The sequence below is a fragment of the Eleutherodactylus coqui genome, chromosome 4 (assembly GCF_035609145.1).
Source record: "Eleutherodactylus coqui strain aEleCoq1 chromosome 4, aEleCoq1.hap1, whole genome shotgun sequence".
NCBI lineage: Eukaryota > Metazoa > Chordata > Amphibia > Anura > Eleutherodactylidae > Eleutherodactylus > Eleutherodactylus coqui.
Genome location: NC_089840.1, coordinates 138,412,611 through 138,435,158, shown reverse-complemented (window position 1 = coordinate 138,435,158; position 22,548 = coordinate 138,412,611). Strand labels below are relative to the sequence as shown.

Below are 22,548 nucleotides of genomic sequence, written 5' to 3'. Positions count from 1 at the left end.
GACATGAAGTCTAGGGAGCCTCTTTTCTTACTCCTCCGATCCCCTATTCCTGCGGTGTATCCTGATGAAGTCATGGCATGCACAGCAAGTGTGGCTGTGCACGCACTCCCTTATGTAAGAATCCCTCTTGCTGTGCATGCACGGACTTCTCCACTGAACAATCCAGGGAACACTGCAGGATCGGGGAACCGGAGGAGTAAGAAAAGGGGCTTCCCAGACTTCAGGTCACCTGAACTGTTAGTACCATAACTTAGTTTATAGTACTTTTAGTGGGTGACAGGTTCCCTTTAAAGGGGTTCATCCACTAGAGAAGGCGTTGCTGATAATTAGAGGTTTTCTGCTATAGTTTATGGAGGAGAGTCCCAAGAGGGGCAGACATATACCATAACAGATTAAATTGACAGGGGCTGATGGGAGAATCCCTTTAACCAAATTTGTGTACCTTACAAGTCATAAGTTTAATTCACTAATTTATTGCAGATATAAAGCAATATGTTATCTATAGAGAACTGTGTGCATGTCTCCTTATGCAATACTACTTGTAGGTTACATTAGCTGACATGCAAGACAGAGTCATATACTTGTTTGCTGTCTATTCAGAATTTATAGTCCTGGATAATAATATAAAACGGACAGATTATTATAAAACAAAACAATATCACATCACAACCAGACACCGTCCAGGAAATAACTTTAGATATTGTTTGCCATAAAGATGACAATCTTGGTACATACCAGTCTTCACCACCACTGCCAGCCATATAGACTGGTCCATCCAGCTCACGTGGGCCAGGAAAGATACTTTCATGCTGCATGATGATAGTCTTGATCAATTCGTTGACATGAGACTGGCAAGAAACTTGGTCATGGTTGTCAGGTACACACATCAGGGTGGGGCCAAAGCAAATGGCAAGATTATAGGGGTCCATCATGTTATCATCACTGAACTGAGAAAGACTGTATGCAAAAGACGAAAAAAAGGAAAAAGATCAGTAAATAAAAATAGAACAATAACAATTCTTAAAGAATATTGTGGAACATTTGCAAACTTTTTCTTACATTATTTAGTGCAATTCCATGTCTGATCTGCTGAGAACAATCCTTTTCGATCACTAATCTACCAACAGTGCTTGGCACACAGTTGGTCCTGAATGACAACCCACGTGGGAGCGATAATGAAGCCATTTCCTGCTTTCAACATTGAAAACAGCTTTATCTGTTTCTTCTCTAAGGGCTTGCACAGGTGTATTTGCATCATGTATTATACGTGTAAATATTGTGCGCATAATGTACAGTGAATACGGAGAACCCGTTGATATCAATGGGTTCATTTACAGGTACGTATTATTTCATGTGATGTTCGTTCACTTGAAAAAATACTGCATATTATGCACCGTAATAGTCCATTGAAGTGATTGGGCCGGCGCAAATACACAGTGAATACGCAGGAAACCTACGTATTCACTGTGTATTTGTACAGAAAACTAACGGGCCCTCCTCTCTACTTTTTTGCATGTGCAAATATGCACAAAAAACAGCAGAAGTCAGTGGAATATGGGGGCGCAAGCAATTTCCGGTCATGTAAATATGCAGCATATTTACACGATTGAAATATGCTTATGCCCATGTTAATGAGCCCTAAGAGTTGATCCTTGAGCTATAATTTCACAACTTGACAGAAAGTGTGTTCCCAAAATGTGCTCATACATGAGCCATATGGATCCGTCGGAGCCGCGACTTACAGGACAGCATCAGATACATGCAAGCAGCAGATCCATAATGAGTTCTACATCTGTTGGTCATGGAATACTCACTGATTGAGGAAGGCAAAAAGGTATCTCATAAGTACAAGTGTGGGAGAAGGGAGGCAGAGAAGAACTTTGCGTATATGAGAAGCTCGCTCTTGCATGTTGTCCATAGCTGGAAAGCATAAAACATGATTTAGTCACAGTACTTTCTATAGGATTATGAACAATCATTACTGAAAATGTTAATTGCACCCAGAAACTAATAGGTTTTCCCATGGGAGAAATGTTCCTGGTGATGCATCTCCACATCAAGGGACTTCCCAGTCATAAAGCAAGAGGATGAGACATTCCCACATCAATAAGCTTCCTGACTCATCGAGTCATCCCTTGGCATGCCGTCTTCCCAGCGCTCCTCCCCCATCCGCAAATACATCATTCTTATTAGGTCATTTCAGCCCTCTGGAGAAATGACCTGTAGAACCCATTAATAGAAAAATGTATATTAACTCTCTTACTGCAGCTAAGCGATACAATTCTGTGTACTGTGCGCAGCCGTGTAAATAATGTGTTCTGCAACTTTTTTTAAAAACTCTACACCCACTTTTAACTCATCATTTTCAAAATCTCAGCTTTTTGTCAGTGAAAGGAAGCAATTCTTGTTTACATCCAGTGGCGGCATTCACCTATAATGTTTCTTCACATCACTGGTTTTCATCAGGGTTTACAGCTGAATCCTTAAAAGGGGACGGACCGCCTGGACAGAACCAATCACTACTATTGATGAAACTACTGAGGCAGAGACCAATAAGTCTCAGTTTCAGCAGCTTTTAATTCCTTTCTGGCAATCTGAGTCAGAAAGAATAACCTGGTGATCCGCATTACTCTTTCCAGCTCAAATCCTAATAAAGGACTTGAAGAGGTGAATGTTCCATCGCTAGGACAGTACACTGCATTACTTATGTAGTGCATTTTACTAAGCATATGGCAGCAGCCTATTAGACTCTGCAGGAGGCAGGGTCTAATAGCCCGAGTTACATGGCAGACAGAGGTCTTTCTGTCAAGCTTCTGGATGTCATGGGAACCCATTAGTACCTTGCAATCGCAATGCGTGATGCTGATGGGTGATAAAAAGTGCCCCCTCTGTCTGCCATCTGCTTACATGCAGCAGTTGCTATTGATTGTGGCACGTAAGGGGTTAAGCTGCCAAGTTGTAAGGTTTCTCTGTATCTGGTAGTTAGAGCAGGAGCCTGGCTGTCAGTCAGCAAAGTCACCACCTTAAAAAGATGTACGTGCAGGTTTAAAGCCCATTAGTGACCATTGTAAAAAGAAGTATGGGCTGTCCCTAAGGGGTTTATATTCTCATATGACTGCTTCGTAGTCATGTACACTAGTGAATTGGGATAATGCAAGTTTACTTATTTGCCTTATTACAAAAGCTATGCAAACTATTATTTTGGTAGCACATAGTATGTGGGTCCTTACAGACACAACTTAGGAGGTCATGGAAGATTTCTTTAGGAAAAAGAGGTGTTAACAGCCCACGAAAGTAAAGTTTGAGAACCCCGGCCACAGAATCCATGTCATGGTCATTCTGGTCTTCTTCTAGAGGGTCCTCGCCTGCCATAAAATACAAAAGCCAAATATTAAAAGATGCCAGTAACCGTATAACCAGCTCTGCCTACAGCAAACAGGTACGTGACAATGTAGCCTTCTAGTATTAAAGGGAAGCTGCGTTTTTGGGCAGGGTTTCCACTTTCATATTTAGATTTTGAGTATCAAACTGTACACGCACAAGTAAAACCTATATGTCGGGATCTGACTTTCAACTATATGCCAATAGTTACTTTAGTAAGCCCCTCTCCCACCTGGAGGAAGTGGAAAAAATGCTATATAAAATATCATTACTGGTGCTCAGCAGCCAACAAAAAGTTCAAAATAACCAACATAGCTGGAAGTAAAGGACTCACTGCAGCTTATACCTTCTGCTTAACTCATCTAGTCAATTAGTCAGACAAAGACTAGCTGCCAAGTCCAGAAACTGTCTACAAAGGATTTCCTTACAAAAATCTCCCGGCTTTCATTCAGAAAGTGACAGGTCAACTTAGTGGATTTTGTCTTCTCAGAAGCCGTGTTGGCACAGCTCAGAGAGGTCATTGACAATACATTAGGTAACAGCCATCGATATGGCCATTTGTTTAGAATGTCACATGATCTTCCAAGGTGACGAACTGGAAGTAGTAACGTCGAAGCAAACACAATGGGAATAACTGGTTGGATGAACGCTACTACTGGGCAGTTAGCTTACAGTAAAGTCTTGTTTAAAGCCTACACTAGGGGGAATATATAACAGAATGCACAGGGAATTGATTACTAAGGCTAGTAACACATCAATCTTTGTGCTGTCCAATAGGCAAGGATACCTGAAGTTCATGGACAATTGCACGTCCTATACTCCTCTGTAAAAACTAAAGTAGTAAATGGAATAGATAGACTACAGTATTCAGAAAGATCATCAACATTGGGGCCATTTTTCTTGACAGCTGATGTCCAGGCTAGGGTGCGACCTAATAACAGTATATAAATATATCAGGGGACAATATGGAGATCTCTCCCATCATCTATTTATACCCAGGACTGTAACAGGGGGTGCTATAATAACTATGTATTATATATCAAGGATAATACAGATATCTCTCCCATCATCTATTTATACCCAGGACTGTAACAAGAGGGCACTCTAATAACTATGTATAAATATATCAGGGGACAATATAGAGATCTCTCCCATCATCTATTTATACCCAGAACAGCAGGTGCTCTAATAACCATGTATAATATATCAGGGGACAATGCAGAGATCTCTCCCATCAGCTATTACATTTAGGACTGTTACTGTAACAGGGGGTGCCCTCTACGTCTAAAGGAAAGAAAGTTTCTACACCAATATAGAAGGAGGTTCTTTACAGTGAGAGCAGTGAGACTATGGAACTCTCTGTCTGAGGACGTGATGATGGCAAACTTGATAAAAGAGTATAAGAGAGGCCTGGATGCTTTTCTTGAGCAATACAATATTACATGTTATATCACTGATTACATCAGAAGGGTCGGTGATCCAAGGATTACTACTAGAGATGAGCGAGCCTACTCGGCCACGCCCCTTTTTCACCCGAGCACCGCGATTTTCGAGTACTTCCGTACTCGGGTGAAAAGATTCGGGGGGCGCCGTGGGTGAGTGGGGGGTTGCAGCGCGGAGTGGGGGGGGGGGGAGGGAGAGAGGGCTCCCCCCCGGTTCCCCCCCCGCGCCGCCACGCCTCCCCCCGCCCCCCGAATCTTTTCACCCGAGTACGGAAGTACTCGAAAATCGCGGTGCTCGATTGAGTAAATACTCGAAACGAGTAGATTCGCTCATCTCTAATTATTACGATTAGGATATTGGAGTCAGGAAGGAATTTTGTTTCTAAAATGAGAAAAATCAGCTTCTTCTGGATCAACACCACAGGATATGTACTGAATGGACATATGTCGCTTTTCAGCCTAACATATTTGTACAATGTAACTATTTTTCTATCAATTTAAAAAAAATCTGTGACCCCATATAACCGGGAGTACAACTCTTGCTATTGGAATGAATAAAGGCAATTGTCTCTCACACTATTTAGAGATTCATAGAATATAATAATGCATGCTTCTTATCAATTCTGAAGTGGTTGTAACTTTCACGGCTTAATTAAGGATCTCATTGTAGGAGTCTTCCATGTCCAACGCAAAAACAACCTATTTTTTAAGTGAATATTCTGCGTTCATTGAAGGGGTTAACAAGGGACATTTTTAATAGCAGCTCAGGATTCAGGACCCGCATAAAAGATAAGATTCCCCTTCCCTGTTCCCCTGCCCCTTGGTCCCTGCTGTTCTCCACTTCCGGTAGTACAGCAATGATGTCCTGGTACCAGATCATGTTATCACTAAGGCCAATCACCGGATGAAGTGAGCTGGTGATTGGCTGCAGGAGTCCTATTATGTAACCCTAGTGCCGACTCCCTGCACCCAGAAATGAAGACTAGTGGGAACAGAGTTATCGGAGAGTGGGGAAGGCAAGTATATATTCTTTTAAGTTGGTCTTGCACATGGAGCAGCTTTTGGGAAAAAAGCCCCAAATAACCTCTTTAATTTAGTAATATGCTGTTAGAGATCTATTTTTCAGAGGGGCTTTTTTTTGGGTGGCTGCAGACAATGAGAATTTTATTTTTACTTCTATGCAGGATATTTGGAGCTCTGTATCAGGAAAAATTAGCATTGACTACTGGGCCTAAAACAACATGATCAAAAAAGTGGAAAATCAATTTAGATTCAGGTGAAACATACTTGAAGAAATAGCAGTTACCTCTTTCAAAGGCGTTCTTAATATCATTTACTTCCACCTGGGAGCCAGACACTCGAAATATCCCCTCATGTTGAAGACCTAGGCAGGGTATAAGAATGGATGTCACATACAAAGTTAGACTTGAGAAAGAAATGTTCTAACTAAAGAAATGTCTGCAGACTTTAGAGAACACATACCATGACGACTGATAAATCTTATACAGCTTTCAACTACGAGGGGAATTGGTTGCTTGGAGTCCTAGAATAAGAGATGAAACATTAACTCTGCCCCAAGCACAACATGGACAGCCGTGTAGGCAAAATGAGGGGGCACTCCTCCAAGATTACTGAAGCCAGGCTGGGCCCTTGCCTTATTATGTTACCATAGAATATATTTGCAGGATACACATATACTACAGGAACTGTAGACGGAATACATTCATTCCATACAAATTGGATTTACTGGAGTCTATTGCTGTACAATCATACGTTAGAAGCCGTGTCCTATTGAAACAAGATTAAAAGCTGATCTGGTTACAGGTATAAAGTTACGGAATTAGTCTTCAATGATACAAGTCGGACATGTACAAGCCAGTATAAAGCTCTTACTGATTCCGCTCTCATTTGTGATTAATAGAAAACTATATATCGGGGCTAGAGACTATGGGCCATATATTTTATGTATCCTGTATCTCATCATGGACTATTAGCATTGGGACTACTAGACTAGGCTCACATCTACAACACGAACCAAACCCAAGCCCTAACAAAATCCACACACACCACACAATATAACAGTGTCGCATGGAGCGCTGCTTGATATATGCAAGAAAAAAAACCTGGTTCTAAACTGCAACATAAAGCATGAAGTATTATTATACAAGTACCCCCTTCTAATAACCCCTTTAATAGATGTGCCGCTATAGATCCGACCCCACAGTCTCACCTGCTTCCGTAGAGTAGACATTCTTCGCCCGCTGAAAGAGGAAGAAAATACATGATAAAGTATTAAATACATTAATATGACCATGTAAATGTAACTTGTTTGGAAAGTTATGGAGGCACAAACCTTGCGATAGAGCAGTCTGTTCGTTGACCTGATAAAACAAAATGTATAAAAACCATTACTAGGGAAAATTATGAAGTTTTTTGTGACTCATTCAAATAATTTCTATAAAGTGACAGAATTCGATGCAGATCTGGATGAGGAGGCCTCACAGATAACATGAGCTAAAGGGTGTAGGACCAGCTATCTAATGCATATGGGGGTGTCCAGGCTCCCCTCCAACAACATATGTTATACCCAATGGAGATAAGCAGCTGCCACAGCAGTTTGGTAACAGCTTATTCCCATCTAACCCAAGGAAAATACATGCACGCTGAGCCTAGCCGAGCTTGCAGGCATATAGGGGAGTCAGGAGGAATAGCTGTAGGCCAACGGTAGTCTACAGCGCATGGGAACAGTTACCCCTTTTCTCCGTCCGTTACTATGCCAATTATTCAAGACCATGATAAGTATGTATGTCAAGACAACTTCTAGAATGCAGGACCCTGACATTTTTGGCCAAGTTGGACACCCCGAACTTTTCATATTACAAATGCCAACGAGACTTTTTCCTCAGTTAGTATAAGTAAAATATAAAGCATTCATGCTCATACAATATTCAGCTTGCCTTTAAATCTTCCTACACTCCTGAATGATATCTCTGTGGTTTATCTATACCTGTAAGGATGCATTTAGTTCATAGGCTTCTACATGCCTTAATTGATCCCAACCAAACTTGGCACACACACTTCATGTCCAACATAAACATCAGAATCTTATTATTAGACAGGTATGTAGCTACTGTCATACTAGATTTGGGACAGAACCTTCTGGAATGTTCTGTAGAAGTGGGACCCGAGAGAGCAACGGGTAAATAAGCTAGTTAGTTGTTAAATCCAGCATTTACTTCATAGACATTACTCCATGGCTGGTCTGTCATGGTGACAGGAAATAATAAATGCTTCCTGCCCAGATTACATATTACTGATAGGATTATTGGTTTCCCATGCAATTGGCCCTAGTGTGCATCTGAGATAGGAAAAAGGGCCTGATGTGGGTAGTGACGACCACTGTACAGTGCTGAGAACCATTGCCAAATAAAGTCAGCAGGCATCCATGGTTTTCAGGTAACATTCTACAATTATCTATAGTAGATTCTCTCTGAATATGGCCTTTAGTAGCATCTCTGATAAAAAAAGGGTTTGTGTTCATACCCGCATTTGATTGTTCTGCTTTTGTGCTCCATTATAAGAGCAGGAAAGGGGAATCACCAGTTTTATGATGGAACCAAACAGTGCCAAAATGGACCCCATTGACTTTAATGGTGTCAGTCTGGTTTCTGTTCAGCTGTCCAGTATTTTAGCGGAGGAAAAAGTCCTTCATGCAGGACTTTTTCTTCTAGCATTTTGTACCGGAACTGTGACCGAACCTCCGAATGGAGGTTCCTAACACATATGTGAACATAACCTAAGTAGATATATAACAATGTACACTACCGTTCAAAAGTTTGGGGTCACCCAAACAATTTTGTGTTTTCCATGAAAAGTCACACTTATTCACCACCATGCGGTGTGAAATGAATAGAAAATAGAGTCAAGACATTGACAAGGTTAGAAATAATGATTTGTATTTGAAATAACATTGTTTTTACATCAAACTTTGCTTTTGTCAAAGAATCCTCCTTTTGCAGCAATTACAGCATTGCACACCTTTGACATTCTAGCTGTTAATTTGTTGAGGTAAGCTTGTGAAATTGCGCCCCACGCTTCTAGAAGCATCTCCCACAAGTTGGATTGGTTGGATGGGCACTTCTGGCGTACCATACGGTCAAGCTGCTCCCACAACAGCTCAATGGGGTTCTGATCTGGTGACTGCGCTGGCCACTCCATTACCGATAGAATACCAGCTGCCTGCTTCTGCTGTAAATAGTTCTTGCACAATTTGGAGGTGTGTTTAGGGTCATTGTCCTGTTGTAGGATGAAATTGGTTCCAATCAAGCGCTGTCCACTGGGTATGGCATGGCGTTGCAAAATGGAGTGATAGCCTTCCTTATTCAGAATCCCTTTTACCCTGTACAAATCTCCCACCTTACCAGCACCAAAGCAACCCCAGACCATCACATTACCTCCACCATGCTTAACAGATGGCGTCAGGCATTCTTCCAGCATCATTTCATTTGTTCTGCGTCTCACAAACGTTCTTCTTTGTGATCCAAACACCTCAAACTTGGATTCATCCGTCCACAACACTTTTTTCCAGTCTTCCTCTGTCCAATGTCTGTGTTCTTTTGCCCATCTTAATCTTTTTCTTTTATTGGCCAGTCTCAGATATGGCTTTTTCTTTGCCACTCTGCCCTGAAGCCCAAAATCCCGCAGCCACCTCTTCACTGTAGGTGTTGACACTGGTGTTTTGCGGGTACTATTTAATGAAGATGCCAGTTGGGTACCTGTGAGGCGTCTGTTTCTCAAACTAGAGACTCTAATGTGCTTATCTTCTTGCTTAGTTGTGCAACGCGGCCTCCCACTTCTTTTTCTACTCTGGTTAGAGCCTGTTTGTGCTGTCCTCTGAAGGGAGTAGTACACACCGTTGTAGGAAATCTTCAATTTCTTAGCAATTTCTCGCATGGAATAGCCTTCATTTCTAAGAACAAGAATAGACTGTCGAGTTTCAGATGAAAGTTCTCTTTTTCTGGCCATTTTGAGCGTTTAATTGACCCCACAAATGTGATGCTCCAGAAACTCAATCTGCTCCCAGGAAGGTCAGTTTTGTAGCTTCTGTAACGAGCTAGACTGTTTTCAGATGTGTGAACATGATTGCACAAGGGTTTTCTAATCATCAATTAGCCTTCTGAGCCAATGAGCAAACACATTGTACCATTAGAACACTGGAGTGATAGTTGCTGGAAATGGGCCTCTATTCACCTTTGTAGATTTTGCACAAAAAACCAGGCATTTGCAGCTAGAATAGTCATTTACCACATTAGCAATGTATAGAGTGCATTTGTTTAAAGTTAGGACTAGTTTAAAGTTATCTTCATTGAAAAGTACAGTGCTTTTCCTTCAAAAATAAGGACATTTCAATGTGACCCCAAACTTTTGAACGGTAGTGTATATATCCTGGTTAATATGGAGGCAAGAAGGTGAACTGATTAAGCTCTAAGTTGTTCATTCATCCAACTATGTAACAGTAACGTCACAACAATTCAAACTAGGTCCTGAAGGACACTGGAAAATGTTCTAGGACTCGAATAAACAAACAATCGAACATACTGACAAATAGGACCAAAGTACGTGAAAAGGCAAAGTTGACGGAAAACATTTGTAGCAGCATAATAATTGGCATAGACGTTTCAATTTCAGAAGAAGTAAATGGAAGGACGTTCAATTAGTTATTAGATATTCTGGCCACTGCAGAATCGGACAAACTTGTTATTAATCAGTGACCAGGTGACTTCCATAGATTGTCACTAGATGATCATTGACCTTGTCAATGTGACTGATAGGCATACCTCCCCACCCAAGTTCCCAGATGAACATAAGAAATTGCTTCTGCCAGACTCACACTCTCCCAGGGACTTCTGTAACATGTCATGCTTGGCTTTCAGTTTTGTAATCAAATTTCGTCCCTCCAGGAATTCCTTCATCTTCTACAGAGAACAAAGAAGCAATAATTCATCAGCGACATCCAATCAGATTCTCAATGCAGCCCACAGCTATTACACATGACCCAGAAATATCTAATTAATTTCAAAGGTTTAATATACGCACGTAGATCGCACTTAAGGCAACACATGTCATTTTGTTAAATTCTTTTTTGGGGTGAAGAGTAAGTTCTTCTGAAGGTGAGAAAATCCTGTTATGAAGGGCCAGAATTCCTTGTAGGAAGCATCGACTCCCAGCTAGAGGCTCGGGGCAGAGACTAATTTGATGAGGGAATTGGAAAAACATCTTCACCTTCAAAATGAAAAGTGTTCGCACTCATCTACTATCAAAATGATTCTGACAATGGCCCGGCGGCTAACACAGCCAATTAATGCCCATTTCACGTGGATAAGAGAGATTAAAGTTCAGGTTCAGTTTAAAGTCTTTTGTAAGCACTAAAATTCACATGTACCACCCTACTGCATGGGGACTCCGTGATTAGCACTGTTGGGGTCCTGGATTCAAGGCTGACCAGGGACAACATCTGCATGGAGTTTGTATGTTCTCGCCGCGTACTCCAGTTTCCTTCCATACTCCAAAAACATACTAATTAGGTGAATTTAGATTGTTAACCCCAATAGTGACAAAGCCAATTAGGGGTGCGGAATAGGTAAAAATATGTGGGAAATAAATAAAAACAAACATTGCAAATCAGATAGCAACCTCATTAACCTGTTCATTCCTATGAGCGTATGTAATATGGCAGGACTTTACTTATAGGACTAAGATATATACAATAGAACATTGATTATGGTATTCTTTTAGTTTAAAACTCAGAAGCGTAGCTTTCAATTGACACCAGGATATCCTCAGGTGCAATAAAGGTCAGGGAGGGTGGTAGTGGGGGGGGGGGGGGGGGGGTTACTTGCTGGTTCTGGGTCTGTGTAGGGGAGGGGGAGCTGCAGATAAGAGAAGGAAGAAATGTCACAATCCATTACTGTCTCCTCTCCCACTGTACACTCTTCCAGTGATCCTCAGGATGTGATACATGAACTTGTGTTCATGTGACATTGTGCCCCAAAAATCTGATACAGGTAAAGCCAACTATTAGTTGGTATGAAGTTAGACGAAAGTGTCTAACAATGCATCAGACTTCTCATGTAGCACGAGCCACTGTGATAAAATTGGTGGATTTTAAGACTGTCTAGTCTACGTTTGAACGGTCTATTAGACAGGTTTAGAAAATCTGTCCTACTCTGCTTTACTACAAATCTAGCCATTTCGCAGTGTACCAAGAGCGGAATTTAAGACCGCTGTATCCATGCTGGTCTTAATACAATCCTGCCAGCGTCTGATGTACCTAATGTATGAAGATGCAGATCTTGGATCATCGGTGCACATACACAGACGCTGGAGTAGATTTCATATATAAATTTATACCAGTTTCGGGCATAAATTATATACATAAATGTGTCAGGACGGGGCGGCCATGTCTCCTCCCGACAAGCCAAGCCCCTTTTCCTAAAGTGCCATGAGCTGATGTACATCACAAAAACTCGTACACGTTTTGTGACTTTTCTATGTCAGTTTTTACTTTATAAATTCCCCCTCAAGTATCCATTTCCAGAAGTTATACAAATATGGATCCTTTAATTTCTTAATTGTATAAGTCAAAAGTGTGAAAGCGGTCTAAAAATTCCAGGAAACAGAAGGGATAACAGTATTTTAGCACTTTCCAGGTATACCAGGTGATCAAATTTGCCTTCTATTGTATTCAGATAAAGTTACCCGGTACAATCTGTAAAGTCAGTAAAACCATTTTCCTTACGGTAAAATAGAACTGCTCGGTCTCCTGCTGGTTGGCACGCCGCTTGGCTATGCTTGGCTTGCTCATGTAGGTCTCCGACACTGTGGACTTCACAGATTCCATAGAGTTACTATACTGGAAACAGTCCGATACATCAAAGTCCTCCACGCTCACCATGTCTTGAATAGTCTGTAATGTAGCCTCCATTGTCTTTTTAACCTTAGAGGAAAATAGGTAAATCTTTCAGATATATTCTTACACAACAGTAACGGCACATAAGTGTTTTTCTGTAAAAGACACAATATTTCATTTTCCTGAAAACAAAATCAACACGATAGAACAATATAACTCATCCTTCAGGCACCAGTCACTGATTGAAAGTCAACCAGCATACTCTAAGTAACCAGTACAGCAATTTGGTGGTAAATATACACTTCGTTTGAAACCAATCCTTTCCTTAGAAGTTGTCGGATATCGTTGATATCAATGATTACAATATCAGAGCAAAAGAATTATTTATTGCAGAAAACCGACCCCTTGTAGGGAGCCTCTAGTACCACTTATGCACAAAAATACATGGATTTATAATAATCCAAACACAAAGGTATCAATTATGGCCTTTAATACGACTAGACTGTATAGAACATTGTCTGAAACTAGAACATAAGTTATTTACAACATGCCAAGTGCACGTTATTTTGATCCAAGAAAATACAGAAATCATTATGCTTTTAGCATAATTTACTGCCCATGTTGCTGCCACATGTTGGAGACATGGCACTTATTACTTATAGCTTCTATTATTGGAAAATCTTAATGAATCTCAGCAAAGTCCAACTCTACTCTGCTTACAAGATACAAGTATAAAGACGTTTACAACTGGGTGTTACTGTTCTCCTCTTCAATAGGCCGTGTCCCTACATAGTCCGACACTGGTAGCACTGACTGATTGTGTAGGTCATGCCTGATTGACAAGGAGATGAGAACAGCCAGTTGACCATTTATGTCATGCTCCACAACACTGGGGCAGATATACTGATGCGGTCTAATATTTAGACTAGACCGTCTTAAAATGAACTAGATTCAGCAAAAAGGCTCATGTTGGATGTTAATTCTGGAGCATCTCTAGATACTTCTGTCTAACTTTATACCTTTTATTAGTTGCTAGGTTTACATTAGTATTTGCAGCAGAATTTCAGTGCAATTTTTGGTATATAGTGGCACATTTAGGCCACACTCATTTTTTGGACAAAGTAAAAAAAAAAAAATTATAGAAAGTGTCTAAAATGTATCACAAAAGTGGAGCTAAGCACGTAACAACGTTTTTTTGGAGCAATTTGCACCAGAAGACTAGTGCATTGTAAATCGTAAATGTGAGCCGGTGTGTTCTCCACTCTCCACTAATGACTGCCCCATGGCTAATAACGTTTGTTATAGCTCTATTCCTACTCCTCTATGCAGCTCTCCCATTAAAACCCCTGGCAGAAAATGATGGAATCACCATATAGAGGATGGTCATCCAGATTTTCTTACTTCTCAGCAAATACACACATCACTGATAGACACAGAACAGTGGGGCATACTTACCATTCAAAATACAAGAGTCTTCCATTGTGGCGCAAATTACGGCAAAAAAATGTCTCACATGCTTTGCCCCATTTATCAAGTGTTTTCACACACTTTCTGGGTTGTTGCCTAAAGCGTGCCAAGATGACATAATTTTTGGAGTAATCGAAGCCAGTTAATAGCTGGTCTAAACTTAGACTCGACAGTCTTAAAGGGGTTGTCTCGCGGCAGCAAGTGGGGTTATACACTTCTGTATGACCATATTAATGCACTTTGTAATATACATTGTGCATTAATTATGAGCCATACAGAAGTTATTCACTTACCTGCTCCGTTGCTAGCGTCCCCGTCGCTATGGATCCGTTTTAAATTCGCTGTCTTCTGGCGTTTTTAGACGCGCTTGCGCAGTCCGGTCTTCTGCCTGGTGAATGGGGCCGCTCGTGCCGGAGAGCTGGTCCCGCGTCATCGTAGCTCCGCCCCGTCACGTGTGCCGATTCCAGCCAATCAGGAGGCTGGAATCGGCAATGGACCGCACAGAGCCTACGGTGCACCATGGGAGAAGACCCGCGGTGCATCGTGGGTGAAGACCCGGCGGCCATCTTGGTGAAGGAAGAAGAAGGAAGACGTCGCAGAGCGGGGATTCGGGTAAGTAATATATATATATATATATTTTTTTTTTTTTTTTTTTTTTTTTTAACCCATCCCTTGGGTTTGTCTCGCGCTGAACGGGGGGCCTATTGAAAAAAAAAAACCGTTTCGGCGCGAGACAACCCCTTTAACATTCGATAATATTCTGCATTGTCAGACTATCTAGTCTAAGGCCATTTTCTCACACATGCGCTAGGCAAAACGCTGCGATTTCAAAAGTTTTAGGGCACCCCATTATTGTGACGGGTGATTAGATGCACTAAACATGGAAAAAAAGAGCAGACAGTGCTCAAAAATCGCAGCGTTGGAGCGCCTGTCTGCGAGGCCCGATTTAAATCAATGGGGGTGTTATACCTTGATTACTTGAGTAGTGAAATATTGCTCATCAAGCAGATTCCAACTTCCTCGAAAATTGGCTGGTTGACGTATCAGCTTAGAAGGATGGAGCCTTGCCACAGACTGTGGGCTGGCCACATCATTGACTTGATAACCTTTTCTGAAGAAAAGCTATCACGTGAAGAAGTGCTTCTGTGTATAGCCCAACTGGCTGTAATGGGTCACATGAACGTAAAAAATGTTCGCCTAAATGGACGCTTAGTCTACTCATATGTTTTCCTTTTATAACCTTCCTACTTTGTTTATATTTGCACCAACCACTGCCAAACCCCCCCCCCCCCCATTGACTTCTATGGGGAACTTTGGTGCGCAAGCATGCAGCTAAATAGAGTATGTTCTGTGTTTGGGTTTTTTATGCGCACGTCTGAAATGCAAGCGCAAAATGTATGTGAACTAAACCATTGAAATCTATCTCCGTGTGAAGCTGGCCTTTAACTTGTATTTTTAGGCTGGGTTCACAGGTGACGGCAGTGTGCGCAGGCAGCTACCTTGTGGCAATACAGCTTAAAGAAAATGATCATGGTTCTGCAATGCAACAGTTGGCCTATAAGAGCATCACAAAACTGCAGCAACACGTGACATGCTATACTACGCGTGAGCACAGCTGTACACTTGTGCTGGGATTAGTTTTAGAAATCTAAGTTACAGGGAGGTACCATATCTTTGTATTGCCCTCTGCTGAGTGACCATCCGCTAAGTGTGGCGATTCCATCATTTTGATAGGGGTTGTAAAATGCTGTGTTCAGAGTGTAGGTTCACCTCGGAGCATCGTTTTACAGTTTACATATAGATAATAATTACTTAAGTAACTTAGTAAAATATTAGTAAAGCAAAGTATGTTCAGACATGGAGTTACAGAATTTTAGCTGCAATCACATTGCCTGGTTTCTACTCGCTGACAGCCACATCCCTAATAACGTATCTGAGATCATGCAATTCTCTTTGCTGCAATGGATGCTGGGTAACTCCTGAATATTTCTGACATCAGATCACTGTATAGAGCGTGGTGCAGAAATTACCCTCCCCAGTATGCAAATCATCGGAGCACATTTTGTTCCATCATGGAAGCAGCGGGAAGGTTGCGATATTTCAGTTCATTAACTGAAAGAATTGTCAATTTGGTTCCAGATGTGAAATGATCTTTATACAGGCTGCAATGCAAGTAATGCAAGCTAACTGCAGAATTTACTACATAGTAACATAGTATGTAGGCTGAAAGGAGACCATGTCCATCTAGTTCAGCCTGTTTCCACCGCCCCTTATTGATCCAGAGGAAGGCAAAAAGCAAAAAACAATGAGGCAGAAGCCAATTAGCCCTTTAGGGGAAAAAAAATTTTTTTCCCCACCTCCATAATGGCAGTCAGAATAATCCCTGGATGAACGTTTGAAAATTCCTACCCAAGTCCAAGACTCGGATCAACAACGCTGCTGGTTATTTAATGTCTATATCCTGTAATATCGTAGCGCTCTAGAAAGACATCAAGTCCCCTTTTAAACTCCTCTATGGATTTTGTCATCACCACGTCCTCAGGCAGAGAGTTCCAGTCTGACTGCTCTTACAGTAAAGAATCCCCTTCTATGTTGGTGATGAAACCTTCTTTCTTCTAGATGTAGCGGATGCCCTCTTGTTACCGACGCAGTCTGGGATATAAACAGATCATGGGAGAGATCCTTGTATTGTCCCCTAATTATACATAGTTATTTGGTCGCCCCTTAAGCGCCTTTTTTCCAGTATTAATAATCTCAGTTTTGATAGCCTCTCTGGGAATTCCAATCCCTTCATTCTGTTTATTAATTTAGTTGCCCTTCTTTGAACCCCCTCAAGCAGTGAAACATCTTTCCTGAGCACCGGTGACCAGAACTGTACACCATATTCCATGTGAGGCCTGACAAGTGCCTTATATAGTGGGAGGATAATGTTCTCGTCTCTCGCCCCTATACCTCTTTTAATGCACCCCAAGATTTTATTTGCTTTTGTAGCAGCTGACTGGCATTGGTTGCTCCAGTTAAATCTACAGTTCACTAGTCCCCCTAGGTCCTTTTTCATCTTGCTTTTCCCTAGCAGTACATTTAGTGTATTTTGGTGACATCCGTTTCTCCTGCCCATGTGCATAACCTTACATTTATCAACATTGAACTTCATTTGCCATTTTTCTACCCAAGTCCCTAGCTTATCTAGGTCCGTTTGTAGCTGTACATTGTCCACCTTTGTATAAATTACCTTGTATAATTTTGTATCATCTGCAAATATTGATATTTTACTGTGCAGTCCCTCTATCAGGTTATTGATAAATATATTGAACAGAATGGGGCCTAATACTGAACCCTGTGGCACCCCGCTAGCAATGGTGGCCCAATCAGAGTACGAACCATTTATTACCACCCTCTGCTTTCTATCTCTGAGCCAGTTCATTACCCAGCTACACACGTTTTCACCCAATCCGAGCTGTCTCATTTTATATATCAACCTATTATGCGGCACGGTGTCAAATACTTTAAAAAAATCCAGATATACGAGATCAATAGACTCTCCCAGGTCCAGCCTAGAACTTACTTCATTGTAGAAGCTGATCAGATTGGTCTGAGAGGATTGACCCCTCATGAACCCATGCTGATGGGGAGTTATACAGTAGTTTTTCTTGAGGTATTCCAGGGGGGCATCTCTCAAAAATCCCTTGAATATTTTTGCAGTTATTGAAGAGAGACTTACCGGCCTGTAGTTACCAGGCTCCCTTCTTGACCCTTTTTTTGTATATTGGAACCATATTGGCAATAGGTCAATCCAGTGGTGAAATCCCATCTCTATAGTGTCCCTAAATATAAGAAATAGTGGTCTGTCTATCATGTCGATTAGTTCCCTTAGAATCCTTGAGTGTATTCCCTCTGGGCCCAGTGATTTGTCAATTCTAATCTTTTTTAACTAGCTCTGCACTTCCTGCTGAGTTAGGCAGGTGATAGTTTGTGGGGGGTTCGGTTTAACCCCCTTTCATCTCGTGTGGCATTTCTTTTTCATTCGTGAATACACTTGAGAAAAATCTATTTTATAGATTCGCCTTTTCCCCATTATTTTCTATGTTTTATCCTGCATTATTTAATAAAAGGGACAGTGCTCTTATTGCAAATCCTTTTACAGTTTATATAATTGAAGAATAGTTTAGGGTTATGTTTGCTCTCTTTGGCAATCATTCTTTCTACCTCCTCTTTTGCAATTTTTATCTTTTCTTTACAATTTTTATCTTTTCTTTACATAATTTGTTCTTTTTCCTGTATGTTTTTAGTGCTTCTTCACTGCCTTCCTGTTTCAATAATTTAAACACTTTCTTTTTTTGCTTATTGCCCACCTTACAGTCTTGTTGAGCCACATTGATTTCCTTCTACTTGTAGTTCTTTTATTTTTAAAGGGTATGAACGGCTCACATTAGGAGGTTTTAAACTTCTCCAATTTGTCGCCTGTAATATTTTTGAGGATGCCGTCCCAATTAATATTGCCGATAGTAGTTCTTAGCTGATCAAGTTTTGCTTTACTAAAGATTTGGGGGGGGGGGGGGGTTGCTCCCCGATAAAGCTTCCTGTTGAATGACAGCTGGAAATTAGCTTTTTTGTGGTTACTATTTCGCAAGTGTCCCTGCACCTGAACCCCCGTGATTCTGTCTGGTTTGTTAGTTAATAAGTCCAGAGTAGCCTTTCCTCTAGTTGGCTTTCGCACAAGTTGGGTAATTTAGTTATCTTTAATTGTTCTCAAGAACTTATCTCCCTTGTGAGATTTACAGGTTTCGTCCTCCCATATTATATCCGGATAATTAAAGTCTCCTATAATAATTACTTTATTGCGGTTTGATACCTCTTCTATTTATCTTATTAATAAGTTTTCAGTTTCTGTTTTTATTTATAGAGGCTTATAGAAAACCCCTATCAGGGTGTTAATTTTTCCCTCCCTGTATTTCTACTTCGAGAGATTCCACATGTTCCTCTCCTATACCCATATCTTCCGTAGCTTTGGCATCAAGTAGGATTTAAGTACCGCTTTCTGTTTCCTACAGTCTCTTCTGAAGAGATTGTAACCCTGTAAATTTACCACCCAATTGCACTCATAATCAAACCATGTTTCAGTTATTACTACGTCGTAATTTTCTTCAGACATTCTTGCTTCAAGCTCACCCACTTTACTGATCAGACTTCTTGCATTCATTGCCATACAATTTATACGGTTGTTGTTATTCTTTGCATTCATTATGCTACTTATGGTCCTACTAGCTGTTCCATCAGTTCCAACTGTTCTAACCCCTCCCGCTGATCGACCCCCATTCCCAATACTTGGTCCCAAGGTCACTGCCTTCCCCCCTATTATTTTTTTGCCCTCCCCCTAGACCAGTGATGGCTAACCTTTTAGAGACCAAGTGCCCAAACTGCAACATAAAACCCACTTATTTATCGCAAAGTGCCAACACATCAGGGGACGGGGCTTATCACCATGTATGATTTTACCCCCGTCGTTCTAAAAAGGACAGGGCCGCTTCAAAATAGACAGCATGCAGATTTTGACTGCTTTTTGGATGCGGAAATGCTGCAGAATGTCCTCAGCGGAACTTTCTGTGGAAAATTCTTCAGCATTTCCGCATCCAAAAAGGAGTCAAAATCTGCACCTGGTTTATTTTGAAACAGCCCTGTCCATTTCCGCCACATGTAAACATACCCCAGCGGTAATAGTGACCGACCCCCAGCAACAGTAGCGTTAATAGTGACCCCCACATCACAGCGGCGGCAGCGATAATAGTGACCCCCTACAGCGATAATAGTGACCCCCACCACACAGCAGCCCCAGCGGTTATAGTGACCCCCATCCCCCAGCGGTAATAGTGACACCCCCCCCAGCAATAATAGTGACCCCCACATCACAGCGGCCGCAGCGGCGATAGTGACCCCCACAGCGGCCCCCGCGGTGATAATGACCCCCACAGCGGCCCCAGCGGTGATAGTGACCCCCACAGCGGCCCCAGCGGTGATAGTGACCCCCACAGCGGCCCCAGCGGTGATAGTGACCCCCACCCCACAGCGGCCCCAGCGGTAATAATGTCCCCCACCCCACAGCGATAATAGTGACCCCCCCAGCATCCCCCAGTGCATTAGTGACGGCCCCCCAGTGCAATAGTGACGGCCCCCCAGTGCAATAGTGACGGCCCCCCAGCGGCCCCCCAGTGCAATAGTGACACCCCCCCAGCGGCCCCCCAGTGCAATAGTGACCCCCCCAGCGGCCCCCCAGTGCAATAGTGACTCCCCCCAGCGGCCCCCCAGTGCAATAGTGACTCCCCCCCCAGCGGCCCCCCAGTGCAATAGTGACTCCCCCCCCAGCGGCCCCCCAGTGCAATAGTGACTCCCCCCCCAGCGCAATAGTGACTCCCCCCCCCCAGCGGCCCCCCAGTGCAATAGTGACTCCCCCCAGCGGCCCCCCAGTGCAATAGTGACTCCCCCCAGCGGCCCCCCAGTGCAATAGTGACTCCCCCCAGCGGCCCCCCAGTGCAATAGTGACTCCCCCCAGCGGCCCCCCAGTGCAATAGTGACTCCCCCCAGCGGCCCCCCAATGCAATAGTCACAACCCCCAGCGGCCCCCCAATGCAACAGTCACAACCCCCAGCGGCCCCCCAATGCAACAGTCACAACCCCCAGCGGCCCCCCTAATGCAACAGTGACACCCCCAGCGGCCCCCCCCCCCCTAATGCAACAGTGACACCCCCAGCGGCCCCCCCCTAATGCAATAGTGACACCCCCCAGCGGCCCCCCCCTAATGCAATAGTGACACCCCCCAGCGGCCCCCCTAATGCAATAGTGACCCCCCCCAGCGGCCCCCCTAATGCAATAGTGACCCCCCCAGCGGCCCCCCTAATGCAATAGTGACCCCCCCCAGCGGCCCCCCTAATGCAATAGTGACCCCCCCCAGCGGCCCCCCTAATGCAATAGTGACCCCCCCAGCGGCCCCCCTAATGCAATAGTGACCCCCCCCAGCGGCCCCCCTAATGCAATAGTGACACCCCCCAGCGGCCCCCCAGTGCAATAGTGACACCCCCCAGCGGCCCCCCAGTGCAATAGTGACACCCCCCAGGGGCCCCCCAGTGCAATAGTGACACCCCCCAGCGGCCCCCCAGTGCAGTAGTGACACCCCCCAGTGGCCCCCCAGTGCAGTAGTGGCACCCCCCCAGTGGCCCCCCAGTGCAATAGTGGCACCCCCCAGTGGCCCCCCAGTGAAATAGTGGCACCCCCCAGTGGCCCCCCAATGCAATAGTGACACCCCCCAGCGGCCCCCCAATGCAATAGTGACACCCCCCAGCGGCCCCCCAATGCAATAGTGACACCCCCCAGCGGCCCCCCAATGCAATAGTGACACCCCCCAGCGGCCTTCCAATGCAATAGTGACACCCCCAGCGGCCCCCCAGTGCAATAGTGACACCCCCCAGTGCAGTAGTGGCACCCCCCCAGTGGCCCCCCAGTGCAATAGTGGCACCCCCCAGCGGCCCCCCAGTGCAATAGTGACACCCCCCAGTGCAGTAGTGGCACCCCCCCAGTGGCCCCCCAATGCAATAGTGACACCCCCCAGTGGCCCCCCAATGCAATAGTGACACCCCCCAGCGGCCCCCCAATGCAATAGTGACACCCCCCAGCGGCCCCCCAATGCAATAGTGACACCCCCCAGCGGCCCCCCAATGCAATAGTGACACCCCCCAGCGGCCCCCCAATGCAATAGTGACACCCCCCAGCGGCCCCCCAATGCAATAGTGACACCCCCCAGCGGCCTTCCAATGCAATAGTGACACCCCCCAGCGGCCCCCCAGTGCAATAGTGGCACCCCCCCAGCTGCCCCCCAGTGCAATAGTGACACCCCCCAGCGGCCCCCCAATGCAATAGTGACACCCCCCAGCGGCCCCCCAATGCAATAGTGACACCCCCCAGCGGCCCCCCAATGCAATAGTGACACCCCCCAGCGGCCCCCCAATGCAATAGTGACACCCCCCAGCGGCCCCCCAATGCAATAGTGACACCCCCAGCGGCCCCCCAATGCAATAGTGACACCCCCCAGCGGCCCCCCAATGCAATAGTGACACCCCCCAGCGGCCCCCCAATGCAATAGTGACACCCCCCAGCGGCCCCCCAATGCAATAGTGACACCCCCAGCGGCCCCCAATGCAATAGTGACAAGCCCCCGCGGCCCCCCAATGCAATAGTGACACCCCCCAGCGGCCCCCCAATGCAATAGTGACACCCCCCCAGTGCAATAGTGACACCCCCCAGCGGCCCCCCAGTGCAATAGTGACACCCCCCAGCGGCCCCCCAATGCAATAGTGACAC

General features: G+C 44.1%; 1 protein-coding gene across 3 annotated transcripts in view; it reads right to left on the bottom strand.

Annotated features, from left to right (window-relative positions):
* SRGAP2 (SLIT-ROBO Rho GTPase activating protein 2) overlaps window positions 1-22,548 on the bottom strand; it is a 143,822-nt gene that overhangs the window by 19,510 nt on the left and 101,764 nt on the right. For all 3 annotated transcript variants that reach the window (XM_066600191.1, XM_066600193.1, XM_066600192.1), the window contains exons 10-18: window positions 12,622-12,819; window positions 10,714-10,798; window positions 7,177-7,204; window positions 7,054-7,084; window positions 6,306-6,366; window positions 6,130-6,207; window positions 3,231-3,365; window positions 1,815-1,920; window positions 736-957 (exon numbers count right to left, since the gene is read on the bottom strand). In XM_066600191.1, coding sequence (XP_066456288.1) covers window positions 736-957; window positions 1,815-1,920; window positions 3,231-3,365; window positions 6,130-6,207; window positions 6,306-6,366; window positions 7,054-7,084; window positions 7,177-7,204; window positions 10,714-10,798; window positions 12,622-12,819 — 944 coding nt within the window. The remainder of the gene's footprint in view (window positions 1-735; window positions 958-1,814; window positions 1,921-3,230; window positions 3,366-6,129; window positions 6,208-6,305; window positions 6,367-7,053; window positions 7,085-7,176; window positions 7,205-10,713; window positions 10,799-12,621; window positions 12,820-22,548) is intronic.